General features: G+C 38.1%; 1 protein-coding gene across 1 annotated transcript in view; it reads right to left on the bottom strand.

Moving 5' to 3' along the window:
• TENM1 (teneurin transmembrane protein 1) overlaps window positions 1-25,561 on the bottom strand; it is an 854,561-nt gene that overhangs the window by 239,017 nt on the left and 589,983 nt on the right. The window contains exons 13-15 of the mRNA XM_053917142.1: window positions 23,295-23,396; window positions 21,745-21,939; window positions 18,656-18,856 (exon numbers count right to left, since the gene is read on the bottom strand). Coding sequence (XP_053773117.1) covers window positions 18,656-18,856; window positions 21,745-21,939; window positions 23,295-23,396 — 498 coding nt within the window. The remainder of the gene's footprint in view (window positions 1-18,655; window positions 18,857-21,744; window positions 21,940-23,294; window positions 23,397-25,561) is intronic.

The raw sequence follows: 25,561 nt of genomic DNA, 5'->3' as shown, positions 1-25,561 counted from the left end.
TTTCAGATAAGGTGCTGTGGTTCAGAGAGGTTAAATGAGTTGTTTCAGGTCACATGGCTAATTAGAGGTGAGGCTGGCATCACATTCAGTTCTAACTCTAAACTGTGTTCTTTGCACTGTGCTGTGCTGAATGTTTTTGATTGAATGTGAAAGTATGACCTTTACAGAACTTATGTCTTCCCTCACTGAGCACGGGGTTTATTTGGCTGCCTGCTACTCTCTGCCCCTCAATTGCCTTCTCTAATGATGCCTAAAAACTTGATTGATAGCAAGTTCATGTCTACCTTAGAGGCAATGAATAAATTCATGAACCATATTCCCAATGTTAAGCCTCACTATGTATTTATTTTAAAGTCAACTGGCTTGATTAAACTTGTTACTACCTGTGGAATAGAAACTATTTACAGAAGGACTACTATGTGCCAGAGGTATTACACCCATTTTACAGAGATGGACATGAAAGCTTCAAGAAGTGAGGTAACTTGCTTTTGCTTAAGACTGCATAACCAGAACCAGCCAACTCTACAGCCCTCCTGACAGTCCCGGCTATGCTTCTTTTTTGACAAGGTCTGGGTAAGTCACAGCATCTAATCAAGCCTCATTTTCTTCATTCATAAAGTGGGAAAAACAGTGTTCTCACTGCAGGACTATGGCAAGGATGAGACTCAATATACATAAAGCACTTTGAACATAATAAACCTTTAATACATCATAGCGATGATCTGAGTCATTACAAGTTAAAGATGAGTATGAGCTCTGGCAACACATAAACTTAGCTTCAGAAGTGCTGCCTCCTCCTGGCTGCGTGATCCCAGGCACACTGCTGAATTCCTCTAATTTTTTATTTCCTCATCTATAAAATGACGATAGCATTGTATAGCACCTTTATCCAAAGTGTGTTCCAAAGAACACAGATATGAAGAAATGTTAAGCAAAGCCTGGGTTTCCTGCTCAAAGTTTTATCGAAAAGTCTGCCAGACAGCTTTCCTCTTGCAAGGAGTTTTTAGAATCTGGAATAGGAGAGTGTGATTTATGAATTTCCAAGTGGGGAGCTAACACATGTATTTCTGCTTTTATTTTATCACCACAGAATGTTTTTTGTTTGTCTATAAAATTTTGCAGGAAAAAGTTATAAAAAAATACTTTGGTACTTTTGGTATTGACTTATGATAAAGATTAAATGGAGAATATTTGTAAAGCATGTATATAGTAAGAACTCCATAAACAAATGTAACATTATCATCATCAGCATTATTACTATTACCCTAATCATCATTATGGTCATTAATAAGCCCCACCATAAGACAGATTATCTGTGCTGGAAAAGGTATGCCTAATACATTCCTAGAAATAGCGCTGCGCAAACTTTGCAGCCAGAGGTTTTCGTCAGCCGGATTAGGGTGAGCTAGTTCAGTGGAGGTAATGACATTGGGTGTATTTATTTATGTTAAATACATTCCTTAGAATCACCAAAGGGTCCTCTGATGGCTAAGATTTTTCTGGAACATCCCAGGCCGGAATTCCACAGGTAGAGACCCTGTTGTTGCATTGCCCTTTCCAATTGCTTTTAACGTATCCATGAGCCCCTGTTTTTACAACACCACAGGTGTCTTCCCATACATGAGAGTTTTGCCAAAAACAGTAACAACTACAAAAGTTGACAGAGGTAAGGTGAACTGCTATTGAATGTCTGCCTGCTATAACTAGACTATCTTTCTTTTGGTCCTGATTCAATTCTCTGGCAATCTGGAAATGATTTGCCGTTGCCCTTGTATATCTCCTGTCAAGATGCACACAGTTTGCTTAGATATATGGTCCTTTTAAAATCATCTTTAAACTTTTATCCATTCTCTGCTCCTTATGGTAGAGTTAATCACATCTTAGGAGCTGAATTCTGGGATGGTGGTGGATCCTTTTGCTTTCTACCAGAAGTCTTCAGGGACTATGTGGGTTACTTCCCCATAAACCAATCTTTTAGAGAGATATATTTTTGGAGAGAGATGTATTACCCACAAGGAAATTTCCTCACACTTAAAAAAAATGTATTTATGCATCAAATCTGCTGGTACTGAAGGGAAAGATGTGGGATAAATCTACAAGAAACTGTGTCTGTATTTAGCTTGGAGGCAAACTTTATAGATTTTATTTGCTATATAAGATTATTGACTAGGATTAGCTTCTGATATCTACCATGCTAAAGATGGATATTATGAAAAAAGCAGAAATCAATTAATTTCTTCACTATTTGAACCCTGGATTATAGTTCCAGAGCTTGTTTGAATTTATGTTTGGACTAACAATGCAAAGAGGCTGAGAAGAATGAGATGGACTGAGGCTTTTATACTCTGGCAGTAATCCACCAATTCCCAATGACCCTATCAACCCTCCCCACGTGTGTCTCAAGTAAGGGCCATCTCCTCTTCCATTATGAATGGACTGAGGGTGATTAAAATGGATATATTCTCTGTCTCTACATTCCTAGAATCTAGCTTGACAAGAATGTTGGACATAAGACAACAAATAAAAAGTTTGGCCAGATTCATGTGGTGACATTCACAAGAATAAAAACAGCCATTTGGATATTTATCAAAACCAAATTCTGTTTATAAAAAGCTTATTGATAATTAAAAACTCAGATTTAATAACTTTGGGGAAAGATCTGAATTTGGTCGTCCCCGCCCATAAAGAGGCCAAGCTCTGTAGTGGTTACGTAAGGCACGAAATAGAAGAACAGGTCATGGCAGCTCACATGCCAGCTGACAACTTAGTGATTCTGGGCCTCTGTCTACGTCCCAGTAATTCTCCCTTCTATGGCACATGTGATTTTTTTTTTTAAGACACTCAAGTTAAATAAAGCATCTGAAGAAGATTTCATGGCCTAAGAACTATGCAAGAACCACTCTGAATGACAGGCTGTAATCCTTGCTAGTTTGTTTATTATCTCTGTAGGTAATTATCTACATAATTATCTACGATAATAGAACCGACTCATTCTATGTGTTCTAACTCATTGTATGACCCCCCCAAGCCCCATATTATTCTATCTAAGTTATAAACCTATTGCTTTATTAAACATTTTATCTAAAACATATGCTGGTTTTCTTCTTGAGAGATCAAAAGCCTGGCTTTTAGGCCTGTGTTCTATATAAGAAGTAGGTTCCCATTAGGAATTTAATTATTCTACTATTGGTCTACATTTGTATTCTTTATTGTATTTTGCACAATTCTTGAGGATTAATGACTTGATGTTTCTCTTGTCTTAGGAAATATAAGTATAAGCATTCTTTTATACTTCCTTGTGATGGTTTTATTGTCATAAATTAAAAGTAGATTTACTAATGGCTAACCCTGCTGTCTTATTATTGTCAAAAAGAATTGTTGGGTCAATTACACTAAAACTCAAGTCATTTCTGGTAGACATTCTCCACACACACAACTGATTTTGTCAATAATCTTATTCTACAAGTTTACTTGTTCATTTGTCTTAGTATTGCCACACAATCAGTTTAATTTGGAAGAAACATTTGGTTATAGTTTCCAGGCTAGGCTTAATACTGCCATATGTTAATGCAATTCTGTCTAGTACAAATATAATGTGAGATTCAAATGTAATACACATAAGCAATTAAAATTTTTAGTAGCCACATTAAATTTTTTTTAAAATACGGGTAAAATTAATTTTAATATATTTTACTTAACACAATATTTCCAAAGTAGTATCATCTCAACATGTGAGCTACATAAAACCTAATGAGATACTTTAATTTGTTTTCCACACCAAATTTTGAAGAGGGTCCATAGGTGAAGTGTGCCATTGGTCTCAATGTAAAAAAAGTTCCATTGAGCTATGGATTTGTCTTTATGTTGAGAACACATAAATGGGAAGACTGGTCATAGTGCCTTGCTGTGTTGGTTGAGAGCCAGAAAACTACAGTGAAATTTAATGTTATTTAGCTGTGCACATGTCTTCCTTAAGTAAAGATTACATTTCTCAGCTTCCTTTGGTTCTATGTGTGGTCAAATGACTTAGTTATTGGTCAATTAAACACAAGTAACTGTTCCCAACAGTAGCTTCAATGGAGTATCTGTAAAAGAGAGGGGACAGGCCCTTCCTTCCCTGCCCCACTCCTAATTCCTTCATCTTGACTGGAATAGAGATGTGGTGGCTGGAGCTCTGGCTGCCACTGTGTACTATGGGAGTAAGGGTCTCATCCTAGGACTAGTAGAGATGTGAGCTAGACGAAGCTTTCTTTCTGGAGTCAGCACACAAGCCTTGGCCTGCTTACCTCCATATCTCTTTTGTGTGAGAGAAATTCATACTTGCATATTATTTAAGCTACTCCTATTTTTTTGTCCTTGAGGGAGGTATTTCCTGTTACTGACTCTAATGTTAGTTGACACACCAGGAATATAAATTTTCCTTGAGTGTGATTTTATAATAAACAGCAGGACTTACAGTAAAGAGAGTAAAGAGAGAGAACAACTACTTTTTTAGCCAACTTTTCAGTAAAACATCTATATTACAAACATAGGAAAGACACCAAATGGGTAGGAACAAAAGAAGGCAATGACTTTGGAGTAGAAAGAATTGTCATACTCTTTTAAATTAACTCAGCTTTACCATGTCTAAAAATGAATTTCTTTTAGACAGTTACTAATTTATCTTCTACTTACAAAAGATGTCTTTGAAATTTCTGTTTGCAATGAAAATTGAAATATAATGACAATATAATAAGCTACCATTTATTATTATAATTTAATGTCTATTATGGGAGAAGCACTATGCTAGGTGTTTTACATATATTATCCTATTTAACCCTTACAATTACCCTACACAGTAAGAATTGTTTTCCAGTTTTACAGGAGAGGATCAGAGAAACCAAGTAACTTATTCAAGGTCACACAGTAACTTAGAAGCAGAGCTGGGATTTGAGTTCATTTCTGCCTGAATTTTCATATGCTGAATCTCTGGCAGTTTTCATAACATTCTGACAGTCAAGTTAGAGATGCTGGGATCCTGCCCTGTAGATGTATAATGTCAATATTCTAGAGAGTCAGTGGAAAGTTAACATTTGTTAAATTTGAACAAAGCTCTCTGAATGGTGTATTGGACAAAAGGCTGAAATCACCGGTCATGAGACTTGCCTTTCATATTAACTACGTGCTTAATAATCCGCATGGCCTTACATGAGTCATTTAACCTTCTCGGCCTCAGTCTTCTCAGCTATAAAAGGAGGAGGCAGAATCAGGTGATTCCTAAGATCTAATCTAGTGCCACTATCCCATGACTACATCAACAAATATGTCAAAGAAGAAGTGAACAAAGGGAAGACTTGAAAAAGAAAGTAGGCAATAATATTTAGAGTGCTGTAACTTTCATGGCTTGACATGCAGAATTCAATTTAAAAATTGAATGGGCCTAGGAAGGAGTGTGGGAAGCTTTTTTGGTTGTTGAAACTGCTTACTCTTGATGAAACTATCAACTTTGACTGCTATGGTTTCAGAAATGTCTTTTGAACAACATTCAGACACTCTTCCAATGTACATGAAGCAACCATTTTCCTGTCATGAAATGGACACTTCTAAGTTTGTTGGACTCTGATGTGTCTACTGATTACCTTAGTCGAAAGAATTCTTGATTTAACTGGAACTTAAAATTTTTCCCCCAAAGTCTTACCCTTTTGTGACAGCATGGATGGACCTGGAGACCATTATGCTAAGTGAAATAAGCCAGACAGTGAAAGAAAAATGCCATATGATCTCATTTACATGTGGAGTCTAATGCACAAAATAAACTAATGAACAAAATAGAAGCAGACGCATAGATACATGGAACAGACTGACAACTGTCAGGGGGAAGTGGGGAGGGAGGGGACTGGTTGAAAGATGGTGAAGGAGTTAGTCATAGACCATATATGCATGACTCACAGACATGAACAATGCGTGGGGATTGCCTAAGGGAGGGAAGGGGGCTGGGTGGAGGTGGACAAAGGGGGAAAAAGTGGGGAAAACTGGAATAGTATCAACAATAAAATGAATTTTTTCACCACTTAAGAGTGAAAAAAGTTAATTACTAAAAACATATTTAACTGTTAATTTAGCTGACATACATATTTTGCAGATGTGTAAAATGAGACCCATAGTGGTTGATTTGCCCAAGAGTCCATGGAGAGTCAGAGCTCTATCAGGACACCAGAAACATGTGAGGATATGAGTATTGGTCAAAGTCCACAGTGGTAAAGAAACTGTTAGCTAAACCTGGAGCCTACATGGGATAAGGGACCAATATTCGAAACCAATCGAGAAGAAATTGTGCTTTGCTAAGACAGACTAGAAAAAAATGATCTGTCTCAGGCTTGGGTGTATGAAGATGTTAAATAATAAGCCTCCTCTGAAACTTTACGGTGTCTAACCGAGTTTCTGGTGGGCTTGGGGCCTCAATTTATACTGTTTGTATGGTCCAAAAGAGTGTAATGTGAGGTTTCTAGTTTAAAGTTTCCCCTGATCTCTAATGCAGACAGGTTTGTAACAGAAAAAAAAATGTAAATGCTCCCCAGAGGAATATGTTTTTCATACAGGACTTAGAATTTCAATATATTTAAATTTACAATAAAAAAATAAAAGAAGCAAGAAAAAATAAGCCATCATATGCAAGAGTCGATGGAAACAACAAACCAGAGACTTATGTTCACAAAGATTTAACTGCTATATTTATCAGGTACAACATATAAAGTAAGTTGAATATGTTTAAAGAAAAGAGAGTAATAAAAAAAGGGATTAAGGAGCATGACATTACCAAAAATTAATGAGGCATACTTGAAACAAAACCTAAACTAGAATTTTAGAAATAAAAAGTAATTACTGTACTTAAAAATTGACTAGAAGGATTAAACAGCCCAACAAGCACAGTTACAGAGATATTTAGTGAGGCACCACATAGGATCGCATCTACAGGGCCAAATACATGTTTTAGATGCACGCTTTTCTGGGTCTATTTTGATTTCATGTAGCTACACGTGAAATGAGAAAAATGTCAGCTACCAAAAGAACCTGGGGTTTAGAATACAAGGTTGAGTAAATAAGAATGCATTTAATTGAAAAATACAAAATTTGCCTGTTTTCTTTTGATGCCCCAATTGGCCTGTCCAAATACATTCCTTATTATTAACTGTACTTTAACCACGGAAATAATCACATATCCTCACACTCATTTTTTCTTATGTTTTCTTGCTTCATAATTGCAGCCTTTAAAAAATATACTTCCCTAGTTGGAAAAACAATTTTAAAGCTTTGATGTCCTGAACCAATCAGCAGAGTTAGCTCAGATTTATAGAGAGACGGCTGCAAATCTTCCCGTTAGTTCAAACTTGTCAAATTGTCAAAAGTTTCACTGGATTTTTGCATTGCCGCCTGCTAATGATGGTATAACAGGTGTGGCTTTTATTGTCTCAGAACAAAATGTAAAAGATGTGATATGAAAACATCTTACATTTCATGTGCTCTGTGTACACAATCTTATGGCCAGTAAAGGAATTCTCTTTTATAAAGATAAGGGATTTTTGAGTCTGAGAATATGTTGGCATTTAATTTCTACTTTCACTTGAGACCCCCCCCGCAAAAAAAAAGGCTTAAGGGATGACAACCAACCATCCCTAAGTAGGATGTGTTGCTAGGAAATCATGATAATAATGTAATTTTTTCCCATTTCATATCTACTTCCCAAAGACATTTTTGTGTATTCGATTTCACACATTTAACGACTTGGAATTCTCCTAAGGATGCTGTGGGTTGTTTCTAGTGGCATCGATGAATTTCGCTTACTGATTCAATTATCTACAGTTAATGCTATTAATGGTGCAGACACTATGTTTTAAGCAGGAGTTTATTTTATCAAATCAGAATCACCTGAAGATTTATCCCTTATTCTCTACTGAGTAGAAAAAAGAATTGCTTGAAAATGAATTTGATCAGAAGTTGTCATACTCTGACTAGCAAGTTAAAGACAAAGAAGCCTGCATGGGAATTAGTCATAAACTTTTTGTCCTTCTGTGCTACAAAGCACTATAAAAACCTCCCATCATGTTTCAATGACTAATTGTCTACATTTGAGCTTTTCTTTAAGTCCAGGCAATTTGTAGCATTATGATAAGTTCACATTGCTTGCTAACTAACAGAAATATTTCTTCTGAGAACTCAGCTAGTGTTCCTGAAAAAGCCAGGTGTGTCCAGAATGAAACATGGAAAAGTACCTGCAATCTTAAATTCCTAATCTGGCTACATTAACTGTCTCTTTTCTTGAAGATGCTAAATTTTAGTTACTTTATATATGAGTGGATTTTTATCTTCAATGATAGCTGTGGCAGTAGCAAGTGCATTACATTCTGAACAAAGCTTCTTTACCAAGCGGCGTGTATGGCCCTGCTGTTACTGTAATGTCTGTAGGAAAAATACAATGCACATGCTAATCATTTCAAATGGCTGAATCAATACCTGGAAATTGCAGGAGCTGTGATGTACTGTATGTGATAGACATGTAGAGTCAGGCAACGGTCTTTCGATCATTGGCACTTTCGATAAAGGAGAAAACTCATATTTTCATAGCATGTATTATTTGCATAATCAAGGAAAATTTCCCTAGCAACAACAATTATACAAGCCTCTTACAAGTTCCTCCTCTAATTATCTGTTTAATTCGTAGATCATATCACCATTCATTAGGGGACACTGAAAAACATAACGAGACGTTGTTTTAATGAAGATATATACACACACACATTTATATGTGTGTGTTCATATGTATCTCTATAAAGAGTGGTTAAATTCTCAAACAACATGGTCTATATATCAAACTGTCCTTATAATGAAAACAAAACATGTTTATAATGAATGTTTTCTCACCATAAACAATATGGAGTTAAGAGAGTTTATGGACTGCATCCATAAACCAACCATTCATAATCAGTGTCAACAGCTCAATATATAGTATCAAGAATGATAGATCTCAGTGTTGGCAGGGGCCTCAAGGGCCATTTGGCTAATCTGCTACCATTTCAAAAATGAGGCAACTGAGATTCAAAGAAGTTAAGTGAGTTACTCAGGGTCACTGTGCTATGAATATACACACACACACAGAGTCACCTCTCTGATGGACAAACAAGATGGCCACAAGTCATAGGATGGCCTGAAAGCAAATACCCTTACAACAAATCCTTACGGGAGCTTCAGGAACTAACCCTGCTTAGGTCAGCTACACACTAAGAGTAACTCATGATTTCTGTAGTATTGCAAATACTGTGTTCAAAAATACCCCTGGGCCTAATGTTTCATATCTCTCTAGCCGATTAATCCATTTCTAAGATATAGTATAATAAGAGGGGATCACAGCAGACAAGAGCAAGAGTTCTCCTCTCTATGTGAATGCTTACCATCTGTGAATTTCACTGTCAGGCATTTGTGAATAACAACAGATTTGAGAGGAAGTTTAACAAGAAGAGAGGAGTATAAAGCTCTAAACTCTGCTTTTGTGCTCCTCCTCAAAGACTATGTGACCAAGAGAAGCCAGATTTTATGAAAGAAATATAGTAGATACATTTTACAATGCTGATACTAGAGGTTAGAGCCAATATCCTTAGTACAGGCTAACTGTATCACTGAGATTTCAGGGCAAGGAGTTACATTGTAAGGGAACATGATGCGGCCTATGCTATATCCAGATCTAAGCCACGTTATAACAAGCTTCTATCGCATTCCTCTTGAGGTGTTTTTAAAGACTAATGAGTTAACCTTTGTGAAGTACCATGAGACCTTCAGGTTAAAGAAGCCTATATCAAATATCAATTCAGTGCCACTAACAATACTCAACGTACCTAGAAAACAGATGGAAAATAATCAGTACACCATTCACTGCAGTCCCCTTGGTGTCAGAGCAGCACTGTTAACATGCTAACAGCTAAGCTTCACGCGCTTAGAGGAAGAAAATGATCAATGGCAAAGAGCATATCCACGTTTGAAATGACGTGATCCATTATAAGAATCAAATGTTAAATTGCTTCCTGTACTGAGCACGCTCAATTAAAAGACTGCACAGTGAGATCATCTCGATGGTTAAATGTGCTCTGTGGGAACAACCTTTGTGGAGCTTAAAAATCACAGAAGGACTATTCCTACCATGACACTAGAGATTTGGAGTGTATTTCCCTCCACTAGTTTTCAAGTTGGTAGTTTTATTAGGAAGGCTTTAGCCTGAGAGGCTGCTGAGTTTTGGATCATACCTATCCACCTCTATTTGTCTGAGCAAGAGGTGCTTCTAGTGTTCTCTTTCGATTGGGTCTAGAATAGACTAGTGTGGCTTTAGTCCAGGATCTCTGGACAAATATGTGCCATTCATGCACTTGGTATTTGATGTCCTTCATCTCCTTGAACTTTCCCATTTCAGTAAACTAATCTATCTACCTGAGTCCCAGCTCCTTGTCTAACTCTTCCTTCTTCCCTTGGCAGGGCTAAGGGTGGAGGGATGAAAAAAAGCTCAACATGAAAAAAAATCAGCAAACTGAGTTTCTACTTTCAGGTTGGTAACTAGTCACATCTATGACCTTGTACAAGTTGTTTAACCTCTCAGGCCCTCAGTTTCCTTGTGTTTTAGAAGCTTGTATAGTTGTTGTTCATTGTTTACTATCTGTCTCTCCCTGCAGACTTTAAGCCCCATGAATGCAGGAATCTCTGTTCCCCCCCCTGATGTAGCTGAAGAGCCTAGCACATAGTAGGTGCTCAAGAAAATTTGTTTAGCAGATGGGTATTTCATATCTCCCTTAGCAGTGTCACTATTTATCCAGTCTAGCAATGCTGAAATCATCAAATCAGTGTCAATTTCTGCCTCTCCTTACGCTTACATAGTCATCAAGGTTTACATCCTAACTTCTCTCACGTCTGACCATTCCTCTCCATCTGCACTTAAATTCCCTTATAGCAAGGATTCATCATTGTTTACTATGTTCTCCAACCTCTTTGCAGAGTGATCTTTCTAAAATGCAAACATGGTCATAATGCTAAACTCTTTAAACCCCTTCAACAGCTTTCCCACTGTCCTCAGGATCAAGTCCGAACTCCTAGGAATGGCATACAGGGCCCTTAATGATCCGCAAAGTCTTTTGTGACCACTTCCTAGACCTTCAGGTATTGTTAAGTACACCCTGTGTTTTGCATCTATCTCCCTTTTGTAGCAATTAGTGAAAGATATCCTAAATCATTATTTACATTAGGGGTTCAGTAAATGTTTGGCTAATGAACATTTCAATGAGATCAGAGTAGTGGGGTGGCTCTTACACCCAGGGACAAATCGTTTAACCTCTCTGTACCTCAGTATATTAGAATCCTTAGGGACGCCAAGCCAGGTGGACTAGAAACCGCATCTCTGAAACATGCAATCAGATATCTTTACAGTTTCCTCCAGATCTAATATTCTATGGGGCTACCACTTTTTCTCATCATTTGATTAGTTCTGATAAGTGTGGTTTGAAGTGAGGGAGGAATAGGGTAGAGTTTAAGGTACTTCATCTGGCAGAGAGGGGAGGATGGCAAGTATAGAAGCACGTTCATAATTAGCCTTTAGCTCCCCTTCTGGATAATTGTCTTCTTTGCCGACAGAACTGTGCACGCCTGTTTGTACTAGGTAGGAGGGGTGGCCTGGGCAAAGAGCAACTCGCAGCACACCAAATTTAATGTCAATTCATATGGAATACAAATATCTGAATTTGGGCAACTGCTGAGTGGCACATGAGCAGGAATTTTACCCATTTCTGAGCCACCAGGAAGGACACATAAGGGGTGTGAGTAGCAAGAGGGACAAATTGTATGATACAGAATCACTATGCAATCACTAAGTGTTTATGAAGTCCTACATAAAGATAAAGTTTTTCCTTAAACATTAAGAACCCAATCATGGAGAAGATACTAAATGTTGATGTTCTCTATGTTTTCTTCAGGCTCATTTTCCACTTTTCCTGGACAAGAACGTGCTTTCCTCTGGTCTAAACTCTGTCCTAAATATTTGGCTCGAACTGAGATTTCTCCCATAAGGCTCATTCTTGGCTATCAGTCCCTCACTATACATATCCACCAGGATCTTCTCCAGACACCTCCAACTCAGCATGCCCACAGCTGAGCTCACTGTGTCGCTCCGCCGCAAACCTGCTTTTCCACCTGTGCTTCTTTTCTTTCTCAGCTGGTAGTGCTTCTTATTACCCAGCCTCCCAGGTAGTTATCCCTAGCTCCTCACTGTCTCTCATCTACCATGGTAACTCTTTCCTGGTCTGTCTCCACCTTGCCATTCTCACAAGTGCATTTTCAGTTCAGGCTGTCTCCACTGTCTCACTCCAGGACTACTCCAAGTCACACCGCCCTTGCCTCTGACGACCCTGCGTCATCCATCTGCACCTGGTCCTCTCAGTAGCTGTCAGGGTGGTCTATCTAAGATGCAGTTTCTTATAAACCACTCCATGGCTTCTTACTGTGTCAGGAGAAAATGCAAATTCCTTAGCATGGTGTGCAAATAAAACTCTTCTTGTTTCTGGCTCCTGCCCATCTCTCCAATTTTACCTTCTTCTGGATTCCTATGCTGAAGCTGTACCCAGTGACTTGCAAGTCCGCAAAATGTGCCATTTGGACTCACAGCTCTACTTCTTGAAGTTACGCTTTCTGCCTGGAGTATTCTTTCCTCTCCTGTCCACTTGGTAAAACATGTATGGTAAGTCTTCCCGTAACGTCATCGATAGGTTTTGAGACTTTAAGTGAAACAACATATAAAGAAATCAATTTTACCACAGGCTAATTGACATAAACAAGACAAGTTCCTAGGGCATCTCATCAACATTATAACGAAGTGACATGGAACAAAACCTTATTTGGGAACCTGCTGTAATCATCTCTCTAGTGTTCATCAAAAACTTAAAAATGAAATTGCCTTATGACCCAGAGATCCACTTCTGACAGTATACCCCAAGAAACTCAAAACACTATTGTTCATTCACGTGTTAAGCCTCCTCCAAAGTCTTGCCTGACTGTAAGGCCTCTTCTCACAGAAATAACTTACTGTTCCCTCTTTGTGCTCTCTGCCACGTGGCCCTAGACATTGCTCAACGGTATGTTTTTATTCATGGTGAACTAGATGATGGGCTCCTAGAGGACGGTACAGCGTAGTGGGTAAATGTGCGGAATGTGAAGCCAGAATACCTTAGTCCAAATTCTAACTCTGACTCTCGTTATATGGGTAACTTTGGGCCAGTGATTTAACCTCTTTGTGCTTCACTTTGCACACCTGTAAAGGGGGCATAATTATAGTACTTATCTCTTAGGTTGTTATAAAGATTAAGGGAATATATGTACAACAATTAGAATAATGCCTAAGACATAGTAATTATTATGTACATGTGTATTCTAATGATAATACGAATGTTAGTATTATTATTTTAAACTTGAAGCACTAGGCCATACTATATCTGACACATGGAAGAATGAAATGTGTTCAATAACATTTAGTAAATAAATTCATAATCAGGTTAGAGCCATACTGTACGGTCCCATAATGCCCAGTCACTTCCCTTTTGTAACCCTCCTCTAACTTGTTCAATGTGCTTTCTCCAGGACACTGTAAGTTCCTTTTGTGTATGGACCATGACCAGCTCGATCACCACTATGTCTCTAGCACCAAGCACATAACAGGCACACACATATTTGCTAAGTATATCAATGAATGATTTTTTTAAGATGTGCATTTTAGTCATTAGTACATTGTCTATAGCATTTTAATCATTTTCTAAAATAATAGCATGTAAGATCCAAGATGATGAAGTGAAAGCTAAACTAACTTCCTCTGAGGAACAATCTGGCATTACAACTAAACTGTAGAGAAATTATCCAGAATAAGCAAGTGAACACTAGCTGGAGAGAAGCCTTATAACAACAGACAGCCAGAGGAAACTGTATCTCTACAATGAGACTGAGAGGTAGTGCAGAAGAGGTGCAAGAGGGCTGGATGGGCTCCCACAGGTGGCAGCTGAAGTGCCGGAGGGATGTTTCAGTGGGAGGACGGTTCCCCCTGAGAAGTGTGGGATCTAAACCCCAAGCTGGGCTCCACAGTGTATAGGACCAGAGCCAGGGAGAAAAGCACAGATAACGTCCAGCTGTGAAAAGCAGCAGGATTTTTGTCTGCCAGGGAGTGATGGCTGGAGATGCAGAGATCCTCTTAAAGGGCCAATGCACAAAATTTCATTTGCAGCTACTTACCTTGGATCCCAGCAGAGGGAGGGCAGAGTGGACTAGAGATGTGTGACGAGAGTCTGAGGTTGGTGACTCTGGTGAGAAAACTGAAGGGATAGCCACTAGGATCCCTGTGCTGAGTCGTTATCCATACTGCAGAAGCCATCTTTCTCAGGCAGAGCAATACCCCCTGAGAGATATCAGCCTAAAGGAAAGCTATATCCTCTCCCACAGGAATTACTCTGCTCCACCCTGTGGAAGTTAAGCTGGGCTGTTGATTACAGCTTGATCACTTTAAGAACTGAGCAGTTTAATGACTGATTAGTTTAACAGCTAAGGCAGAAAATACAAAGAGGCAGCCAAAATGTAAAGACAAAGAAACAGACCCCAAATGAAAAAACAAGAGAATTATCCAGAAGAAAAACTAGATGAAATGGAGGCAAGCAATTTATCACAATGGAGTTTAGAGTAATGCTTATAAGGATACTCAAAAGCATGAAAAAGACATAGAAACCATAAAAAAGGATCAGTCAAAAAGAAAGAATGGAATATCTGATTTAAATAATACACAGGAAGGAATAAAGAGTAGGATAGATGAAGCAGAGGACTGAATCAGTGATTTGGAACACAAAGTAGGAAAAAAAAAAACAAAACCCAAGCATAGCAGCAAAAAGAAAAAAAAATTAAAAATTAGGAGAACTTAAGAAACATTTTGGACAACATGAAACATAATAACATCCACATCATGGGAATACCAAAAGAACAACAGAGTGAGCAAGGGATTGAGAACCTATTTGAAGAAATAATGACTAAAAACTTCCCTAATCTGGTGAAGGATAAAGACACACAAGTTCAGGAAGCTCAGAGAGTCCCATACAAGTTGGACCAAAAGAGGCCTACACTGAGACATGTCATAATTAAAATGACAAGGCTTAAAAACAAGGAGAGAATCCTGAAAGCCACAAGAGAAAAGCAGGTATTTATGTACAAGGGAGCTCCAACTAGACTGTCATCTGATTTCTCCACAGAAACATTTCAGGCCAGAAGGGAGTGGCATGAAATATTCAAGGTGATGAAAAGCAAGGACCTACAACCAATGCTACTTTACCCAGTAAGGCTATCATTTAAAATCGAAGGAAAATAAGGAGCTTCCCAGACAAGGAAAAGGTAAAGAATTTTGTTAACACCAAACCAGTACTGCAACAAATGTTAAAGGGCTTGCTTTAAGAAGAAGAAAAATGAGAGAAATTAAAAAAAAAAAAAAAAAACCAGAGGAAAACAGCCTAACAATAAAATGGAACTGCATAGGTATCTATCAATAATCACCTTAAATGTAAATGGCTTCAATGCTCCAACAAAAAGATACAAGGTAGATGAATGCATAAGAAAACAAGACCCACATATATGCTGCCTCCAAGAGACCCATCTCAGATGAAAAGATATACACAGACTAAAAGTAGAAGGATGGAAAAAATATTTCATGCAAATGGAAAGGGGAAAAAAGCTGGGGTAGCAGTACTCATATCTGACAAAATAGACTTTCGAACCAGGCTACCATAGGAGACAAAGAAGGACACTACATAATGATAAAGGGAACAGTCCAACAAGAGGATATAACCCTAGTAATTATTTCCACACCCAACATAGGAGTACCTAAATATGTGAGGAAAATTTTGATGGACATAAAGGAAGAGTTTGAAAAAACTATAGTCATAATTGGGGAAAATTATAAGACACTGAAGAAAGAAATTGAAGAGGATACAAATAAGTGGAATCACATACCATGTGCATGGAAAATTTAACATCATTAAAATGTCCATACTACCCAAAGCAATCTAATGATTCAATGCAACTCTTATGTTTGACTACATCAAACTAAAAAGCTCTTGTGCAGCAAAGGAAATCATCAACAAAATAAAAATACAACCCACAGAATGGGAGAACATATTTGCTTACACATGTGATAAGGGGTTAATATCCAAAACTTATGAAGTACTTAAAAAACACCAAAAGAAACAAACAATCCAATTAAAAAATGGGCAAAGGACCTGAACAGAGAGTTTTTTAAGGAGGACATACAGATGGCCGATAGACATATGAAAAGATGCTCAACGTCACTAATAATTAATTTAAAACCACAATGAGATACCATCTCACATCTGTCAGAATGGCTGTCATCAATAAACCAACAAGCAACAAGTGCTGGCGAGGATGTGGAGAAAGGGGAATCTTTTTGCACTGTCGGTGGGAATGCAGATTGGTGCAACCACTGTACAAAGCAGGATGGAGATACCTCAAAAAATTAAAAATGGATCCGCCTTTTGACCCAGCAATCCTACTTGTGGGAATATATCCAAAGAAACCCAAAACACTAATTTGAAAGAACGTAAGCACCCCTGTGTTCACTGCAGTGTTATTGACAATCACCGAGATACAGAAGCAGCTTAAGTGTCCATCAGTAGATGAGTGGATAAAACAACTATGGGACATTTACACAATGGAATTCTACTTGGTCATAAAAAAGAAGAAAATTTTACCCTTTGCAACAGTACGGACTTGAAGAACATTATGCTAAGTGAAATAAGCCAGTCAGAGAAAGACAAATACCATCTGATTTCACTCATATGTGGAATCTAATGAACAAACTGAAGTAACAAGCAAAATAGAGACAGATTCATTGATAGAGAGCAGATGACAGCTAGTAGGGGGGTGTTAGTGGGTGTAGTAATTGAGCAAAAAGGAAAAAGGACTCACGGGCATGGACAACAGTGTGGTGATTGCTGGGGTGAGGAAGGTATAAGGGGACTAAATGGTAATGGAATAAAATATAATAAAGATTAAACCTAAAGAAAAAACAAAGATTGGATGGATGTTAGCAATCTATGTGGCCATGAAAAAAATATCACGGGTCTTTTTTTACTGAAACTGTACCAATCTGGAGTCTGTAAACAATATCATTTAACACAGAAATGTTGATGAGGTGTTGCCATGAAACCATCTTTCACTATACACTGTGTGCCCGACATCAGAAAAATAAAACTATAACATGCAATCTTCTATATTATTTCCATATGAGGCAGAAAAATTTTGTACAGTGAAGTGTTAGATTAGAATTAATTGTCTTAACAGAGATTTGCCCCTTTCTTTATAGCGCAGGATTGCAGACTTTGGGTCATGAGCTCATTCAGTGGTGCAAAAGGTCCCACAGAGCATGCATCGCTCTGCTCCTGCTCATCACATGTCATTTTACATCCTTAACAAAAATAGACAGAGGCTCTGTCGGAGTTATCATTGAGTAATTCTACTCATTTAATGAGCACATGGTCTGAGGATAAGAAGAAAAGTTATAAAGAACAATCCGTTAGTTTAGGTGGGAAAACAAGTCGTGTACACAAATTCCTGCAGCATGATGCCCTTTTTACTCTCTGGCGCTGAGTATTGTAGGGCTTCAGAGGATCTTGGTATGTGATCAGAAAGCATTTTACAGAATATTTGCAATTGTAAATAATGTTGTATAACTATGTATGGGGCCAGGTGGATGCCTGAAATATCACTGAGGATCACTGTGTAGATTCCATCGTTATATAACCACTACGCTGTACACCTGAAATGAATACAAAATAATACTGAATGTATACTGTAATTGATGTTTAGAAAAATTCTTTGAAAAAAATGTAGTTGGTCTAGGTGGATGGGTTGGATTTTCACTGGTGGAAACGTAATAGCATTCCTTGCTGAGGAAAGGGCATAGAGAACAGTGTGATGTAATGGGGGTAAAGGGGGCACACAGATTACTTTAGCAGGGGAGGGATTTATTCAGAAGGCAGAAGTAGAAGACAGTCTGGAGACAGAGATTTAAAATAGTTTGTAATAAGAGGCTAGGATATTTGAAGTTTACCTATGGACAATGGAGAACTGTAGATGATGTTAAGGTAGGGAATAGGAAAATGAAATCAAGCTTGTTGGAATAGTAATTGGGCAACAATACAGCAAATACAGGGAGTTTCTGTGCTAGGTTGTGTTTTTAAGTGATGGGACGTCAAGTGGAAATATGTAGCAGATGGTTGGAAATGAAGGATTATTTGCGTTTGGGGAAATCTGGATTTGGAATAATCTATAGAGTACCAATAACAGGAGCCTTGGGAATGGATGAAACACTGCAGGAGAATACAGAATGCAGACAGAGGTTCTAGCACAGACCGATGACAATGAAAATACTATTAAAAAACCCAGCAGTACATTGTATATAAAAATCCAGTAAACTACTAGCCTAGGAAATACTGGGGAGACCCTTACACCCCATGAAAGGCATACAGATAAGCCTTTAAGGAGTACTACCTTAAGGCAAAGGCCAGTGAGAACCTGGGAGAGCGAGAATGAGAAGGAGATAACTCTGAGGTACCTGTTGAGCAGTCAGATCCTGTCCACTTGGGGTCGCAGCTGCACATTCCAGTGTCCAGAAGAAAAGTTCCATGTCCTGAGCACTGCTCTTGACATATGGGAAGTGGAGTTTCACAGTTGATTCCTCCCCAACCAGTAGAACAGTGACACTCTCCTTTCACACAGATGCCATGGCTGGAACACATTGGGTCCAAGCAGTCCTCTAAAGGCCCAAAACGTGGGAAAAAGGAAGTGAGTAGGTATGGCCATTCTATGACATGAGATCCTCGCATTGATTTCCTAATATTATGCCATTGTTGCTGTTTTAAGTAGGCAATCATAAGACTGAGGTCAACATGACTGTGTTTAAACCAAAAGATTATTAACACTTAAAAACATGGTTTGATATCATAAAGATCGCATCCTAAATTTACAAAAAGAAGGAAACCATACATATATTGTGTGAAATTTTCAGCAGCGTGTAGCACTTCCACACAAACCAGTGGAGGCCTTTGATTGGAATTCCTTGGCTCTGCAAAAAACGCCCAAGAACATTTAGCAAGTCATTCCTTGTCTTTTCTGAAATTGGGATCAGAGCACCCAGGAATGCCTTCTACTTAACGTGTATAGAGGAGTTGATATATTTTTAAGTTTGGATCGTTCAAGGCAACGAGTGAAGTGACTGCTGTTGCATGAAATCATACAATAAACAAATTTATTATAACCTCTCATTTATTCCTTAGAAGCACTAAAAATGCAATAGATTAAACCCAACTGAAAAATTTGTGCAGCTTCTCCCTTCTGTCAGGACACGGTGACAGTTTCTAATGTTTCAGAATATCGCAAACTCCATTCCTTTTGCATGATTCTGGAAACTTTTGAACACATGTATAATTTTTGGACACACATATACATTTTTTGGACAAATGGATGCACTATATTAGAACTAGATTCTTATTCTTGCCTTGGGGAGAATTGCTTTTTATCCTTTTACCTGCGTGACCTTGGAAGCTAGAAAAGTTGATGTCCAAACTTTTAGTCTTCACATTCAGATAAGATGAGAGCAAATAATTCACCATGATGCAGATGTATGCTTTGAATTACTTTTCCAGCAATGGAAAAAGATTGATACAATCTGCCATCATTTGCCAGACAAGCATAGTTTGAGGGTGTGGTGTGGCCACGGAACAGGGGAAGCTTAAACAAGCATTTAGTATGATTGCCGTTATAATCAGCCCATGATCTCAGAATCATTAGCACACCGCTTTAATACCTGAGCTAGTCAGCGATTAAATAGCAGAAGGTGCATCTAATTTTATTCATTTGCTATTTGGAGGGCAGGGAAACGTTTAAAGTATAGAATATTGTTTTAGAGGAAGCCATTTGGTTATATTAAAATACAAGAAAATTTTATAATTGAACAACAATAAAAAAGAACATTTTATTAATAATTAACTTAATATAATTTATTGTATTAAAAGGCCACCTTCAATGAATAGGTAAGATATACTTAAATCGGAGGCATACAGTCACATGGCTGAAGGGGCCAGGCAGGTGGCACGCAGTTACGCGGTGGGCTGGATGTGAGAAAACAGAGCGTGCAGGGAGTGAACTGGGAACAGTGTAGAGGAAGCTATTGCTCCTGGGCTCCAGCTGACTGCCCCCACACAGCAGTGTGAGCCCAGGGTTTCAAGTTGTTCACAATGGGCTAGCAATAGAGGTTTTTCTATGACACTTCTGTATTTTAAAATTTTTCCCATTAAACAATGACAAAAACACCACCACCACCACCACTAGGAGAAGCACGAGCCCGGTTCGACTTGTGGGTTCTTGGGCTGTGATGTCTGACTTAAAACATTTTTTTCTATTGTAATTGAAAAGTTTAGTCCGTTGAATATGGTACTTCATGCTATCCTGTTTATACTACAAATTTGTTTAGTGATGCCTAGAATGCTAAGTCCTTTTTCAATTAGTTATGTAATTTAAACAAAAGATCCTAAATTCATTAGGTTAGTTTTCATGGCAAATTGTAGATATTGTGATAGCACCATTTTGGGGGTGAATGTGTGTGTCCATAGAGCATCTGAATTTACAACTTAAATATCATGATCGCAGTTGGATCAGCATACAAACAATTTCTAAAAGTAACTCAGGAGCTCAGGTGCCTCGTCATTCATTGGAACAGATAGAATCTTCACACCAAAATTCTACTACTGCTAATGCATTGGAGGTGAAAAGCTAAACTCTTGCTTGCTCATGGAGTGGAATGAGATTAAATCCTTTAGAATGCTGTGTAATGGTCTTAATGAGCCATCTTTAAAAAGCAATTATAGAGCATTTTCAGCAGCTTCTTTCCTGAACAATAGTTGTGATGAGACCATCTCCCATGGTAATGGTTTAACGTTATTTCTGAAATCATTCTTACTTGAGGAATGTAGCATGAAAAAGGTCTGATTACTAGTAAACTTGTTTTCCAATGTGACTCTTTCAATGATAAAACTATTGTCATTTCAAAATATGTTTTGGGTGTGTAAAGGATCCTTTGGGGTGAATTTTAATATAAAGGCACTGCCTTGAAACTCATTAGTGATAAGTCTGCTTCTTTAGGCATGGAGGTCAAGCTTCAGCATGAGGTGTGTAGAAATAAATAATATGAAGCAATCATAATGGTAATTACAGATCACTCCCGAAGAAAACATTCATGAAATGGTTCCAAATGTGCATATATTATTATTTTTATTATGTGCTTTAAAATAAGATATAGCCTAGTGCACTCTGTAATAATGAAAGCATACACATCAACACCTAAAATCATCAATATGGAAATTCTGAAGTTATAAAACAGTGTTAAAATGAGGGGGGAAATGCCATCTTTCATTATTGCTCTCCAAGTGTCGCAGATACGGCCTCATGTTAAGGTTAGAGACTGTCAGGAGAGACCCGAGGAGTTGCCCCCCCAACTCCAACCCCCTGCTCCATGTACAAAGCAGGTATGCTGGGCATTTATGAGTTGCGAAGACCACTTCTATCACTAGTACAGACATATTATGGTGCCTTAGACAATTCAGGGGGAGCAAAGCCTGAAGCAATAGATTGAAATGGGGCTCTGACCTTCTTCGCATATTTCTCCTTTATATCCTGGCACACAGATGCAGACTCCCATGATGCAGGTGCCATGACCAAAGCATGTTGGGTCAATGCATTGTTCTTCTGGAACGTCACACTCGGGCCCCTTCCAGCCATTTCGGCAGACACAGTGTCCTTTCTCGTACTCTCCATTCCCACCACACAGCACAGGGCATGAATCTGAAGATTGGCAAATGAACTTGTAATGTTCTCATAATGCTTCTAAAATCTCCAACAAGCAATTCGCTATTGATTCTTATATAATATTTCAGGCAAAAAATTGTACTATTTCTGTATTAAAGAGGGACACGTTTGTGATTACAGAGTTTTCCTCTTATGGGAGTAGGATAAGGATAAATTATAAACCTATCCTGAGTGGAGGAATTATTTCAAGTATTTGATTTTGATTCCATCATACACTTAAATAATAATTATTATCATCATTTATATAAACTAGGGGTTTTCTCCCTTGTGGCTTTTTTTCCTCTAGCAGACAGAAGGGGAAAAAACCCCAGAAAATCTGAAAAACTAATAAATAGGGAATTATTCATTTCACAGAATGTTATCTTTCAAAGGTTGTGCATTTAAAGAGATTTATGTGGGAGAGCTGACTAGCTCCATGACATATCGTGCAGACCTTTATTAGAACACTTACTCTGCTTTGTCACTGTTTGCCTCTCTATTGAAACTGTGGGCTCCTTGAGGGCAGGGCTTGTATCTCCTGTCTTGTGTTTTAATACTAGCCACTGCCTCCACTCCTGCCCCTACCTCCTCAAGATCTATTATGGTACTGGGAACCTAGCAAGTGCTATAGAATTCTCTGTTGAATAGAATTTAACCTAAAGAGATTAAGTGGTTGAGAAACCTGAGATTAAAGTATTAGCAGACTGAGGACTTTAAAGAGCAGCACAGAAGATGAGAAGAAAGCACCTCTAGGGTTGTAACTGTAAGCCTGTGGGAAAACATGATGTGATTTACCTAAAGCTTCTCAAGAATTAAACTGTGGGCAAGTCTAGGAAACAGTAAAGTTTGTTAAGTTTAACATCCAACTTTCTAGTCTTTACTGGTTGGGCTACTTGCCCATTTGATGATTGTCCACTGAATCCAATTTCCATGGGTATGGATGAGCAGTTACCCACTTTGCCCACTCTTAAATTTCATCCATTATGAATCAGCTCATGCGGGACATAGAAGTACCATGTAGTGGTTGGGTTGAACAATCCAGGCACAAATCCCAGCTACTTAGGTAACCCTGGTTAAGTTATTTCACCTCTCTGAGGTTGTTTCTTTGTCCATAAAACTAGAATAATAGCAGATCTACCTATTAGGACTACGGAAGGAAGTAGGAATTAAGATATAACAGAAAGCGTTTAGAACAGTTCCTGGCAGAGTAAGTGCTCAACTTTTGGTCGTGGCGGTGGGCAGTACTGTTGCTACTGCTCCTGCTCCTATGACCACTACTGCCACTCCTCTTCCTCCTGAGTTTTCACATGACATCATTTCCCCAAATCAATCAGAATAAAGAGCGACATTACCTCTAGCACAGTCAGGTCCAAGGAATCCTGGGAAACAATGGCAATGGCCAGAGATACACTCTCCATTTCCATTGCAATTAGTTGAACAGTCATCCATTATTTCTATTAATAGAGAGAAAAAGAAAAAATGAACAAATTTACATGCTACAAAGTCTTTAATTTTTTGAAACTGCAAAAACTCTGGGCCTATAACAGTCTTGCTCTCTGCTGTCTATGGAGCACTTACTATTTAAAATAGATGCCAAAGATTTCTGTAAGATGTCACATGCAGTTCCAAATTATTTAAAGCACCCTGGATTTGCTGAACTTGCTATTCAAGAGTAGAACTAAAAACCAACCTCATCTCTAAAGTGCATAAAGGGTCTGGATGAACTGTATTCTTATGAGGCATTCATGATGAAGCTAAAAATGTACTAGGATTATAGGACATTTCTTAAAAGCAAAATGGGCTTAAAAAATGCAACCAGAAGACTAAGTCTACTGTTTATTTCTCAAATTTAGGTCATAGCAAATAAAATTTTCTTCCCTAGCACCTTACAATGTTTGATCTGCTATATTGACAGCTTAAATGTGATAATCAGTATTTCATTTTCATTAACAAGTGACAATGGAAGGCTTTTAAAGTAAGTGTTCATATTAAATTTACCACCACTAAAAGCATTGGAACCTAAGTATTTTGTTGAGAAATGCTTTCTTGACTGTAAATGCTTATGAGTTCTCTGCCACTAATTTCTCTTCAATCCATTCTTAGAGAAGAACAGACTTTAGGGGAATTGAGAAGGTTTTAAAGGTGCCCATAGGTAGTTCTGGTGACATAACAATGTACACTGTAACAGAACTTGCATAAGTCTTCCAGTATTTTGACTGAAAATGGATAAAGTTTTCACTCTGACAATGACTTTCAAAATTATAATGTTATGCAGTTGAAATTTATATAATATTGTTAATCAATGTTACCGTAATAAAAATTAAAAATTAAAAAAGTGTAATTTAAAATTGTATTTGCATATACAATAGCAATCAAATTCTAAGTTCAAAAACTATGATGATGTATGCTTTACTCTTGTGGTTTTTAAAAAATCATCTCCTCCTCGCTGGAGTAGCTCAGTGGATTGAGTGCAGGCCTGCGAAGCAAAGGGTTGCAGGTTTGATTCCCCATCAGGGTACATGCCTGGGTTGCAGGTCATGTCCCCAGTAGGGGGTGCTCTAGAGGCAACCACACATTGATGTTTCTCTCTTTCTCCTTCCTTTCCCCTTTCTCTAAAAATAAATAAATAAAATCTTTTAAAAAATCATCTTCTTATTACTCTTTCTGTATGTTCTCTATACTTAGGACTCTTGGATTCTGAGTTTTATATTCTGGTCTATTGAACTCATACTTCTCATATGCACCAGTTTTTCCTTTTCAATCCAAATTATCTACCTCAGCTAGTTTTACTTGGATGAGCTACTTTCAATTAGAAGGAGATATTCTAGGAAGTAGTCTTGGCATCTTCCCCTGAACTATGAGCATTTATAATGAGGGTCGAGAAATAGCATTTCTTCAACTGAGGCCTTCTGACCACCTTTTGACCAGGCACTTACAGCACAGATGTCTGGGCTTCACTCCAGATCTACTGAGTCTGTCTCTGAGGAATGTGGCCCAGCAATCTACATACTAACCAATACAGCAGGTAATCCTGCAGGTGCCCAAAGCATTAAAGCAGTGAGAACCAATGCTTCAAATAAACTTCCATAGTTAGAGAACTTTTGATCTAGACTTGGAGTTCTGCCCTGGGCAGAATAAATACAAGAGGAAGGAACGGTATCTAGTCCAGTTGGGGGAGTGTCAGAAAGCTGAGCATGAATCCAGTGGCTGTGTGGATAGCCATCCTATTACCAATCAGAGGACATCATCCTTCTCAACCCCAAGTGAATACATGTGAGAGCCTTCTGTAGGTTTGTGATGGTCTGTGCTCTTATTGTTTTAGAAAACTGAACTGGATAAGAAATTGGCATTTGGCATTTCTGCACTACAACTGCGCTGGCAAGAATGCTAACATTGGACAAAGAGCTAACCATTTTTAACTAATTAAAACATTTGTTATTTTCAGAAAATCATTAATGTATTTAAAAGGTCATCATGAAAAGCACAAAAAGTCTTTTTTTTTTCATACTAAGATGGGACAATTATTTCTCTATTTTCTACTTATCTAGCTTTCTTGTACTAAGCAGTATTGACAGTTTTTAAATCCACATTTGGATTTCCCCAGCCCTGGATGGTTAAT

This window comes from Desmodus rotundus, chromosome X (assembly GCF_022682495.2).
Source record: "Desmodus rotundus isolate HL8 chromosome X, HLdesRot8A.1, whole genome shotgun sequence".
NCBI classification, from domain to species: Eukaryota; Metazoa; Chordata; class Mammalia; order Chiroptera; family Phyllostomidae; genus Desmodus; species Desmodus rotundus.
Note: the sequence above shows the minus strand (reverse complement) of the source record. Positions and strands in the feature narration are given on the sequence as shown.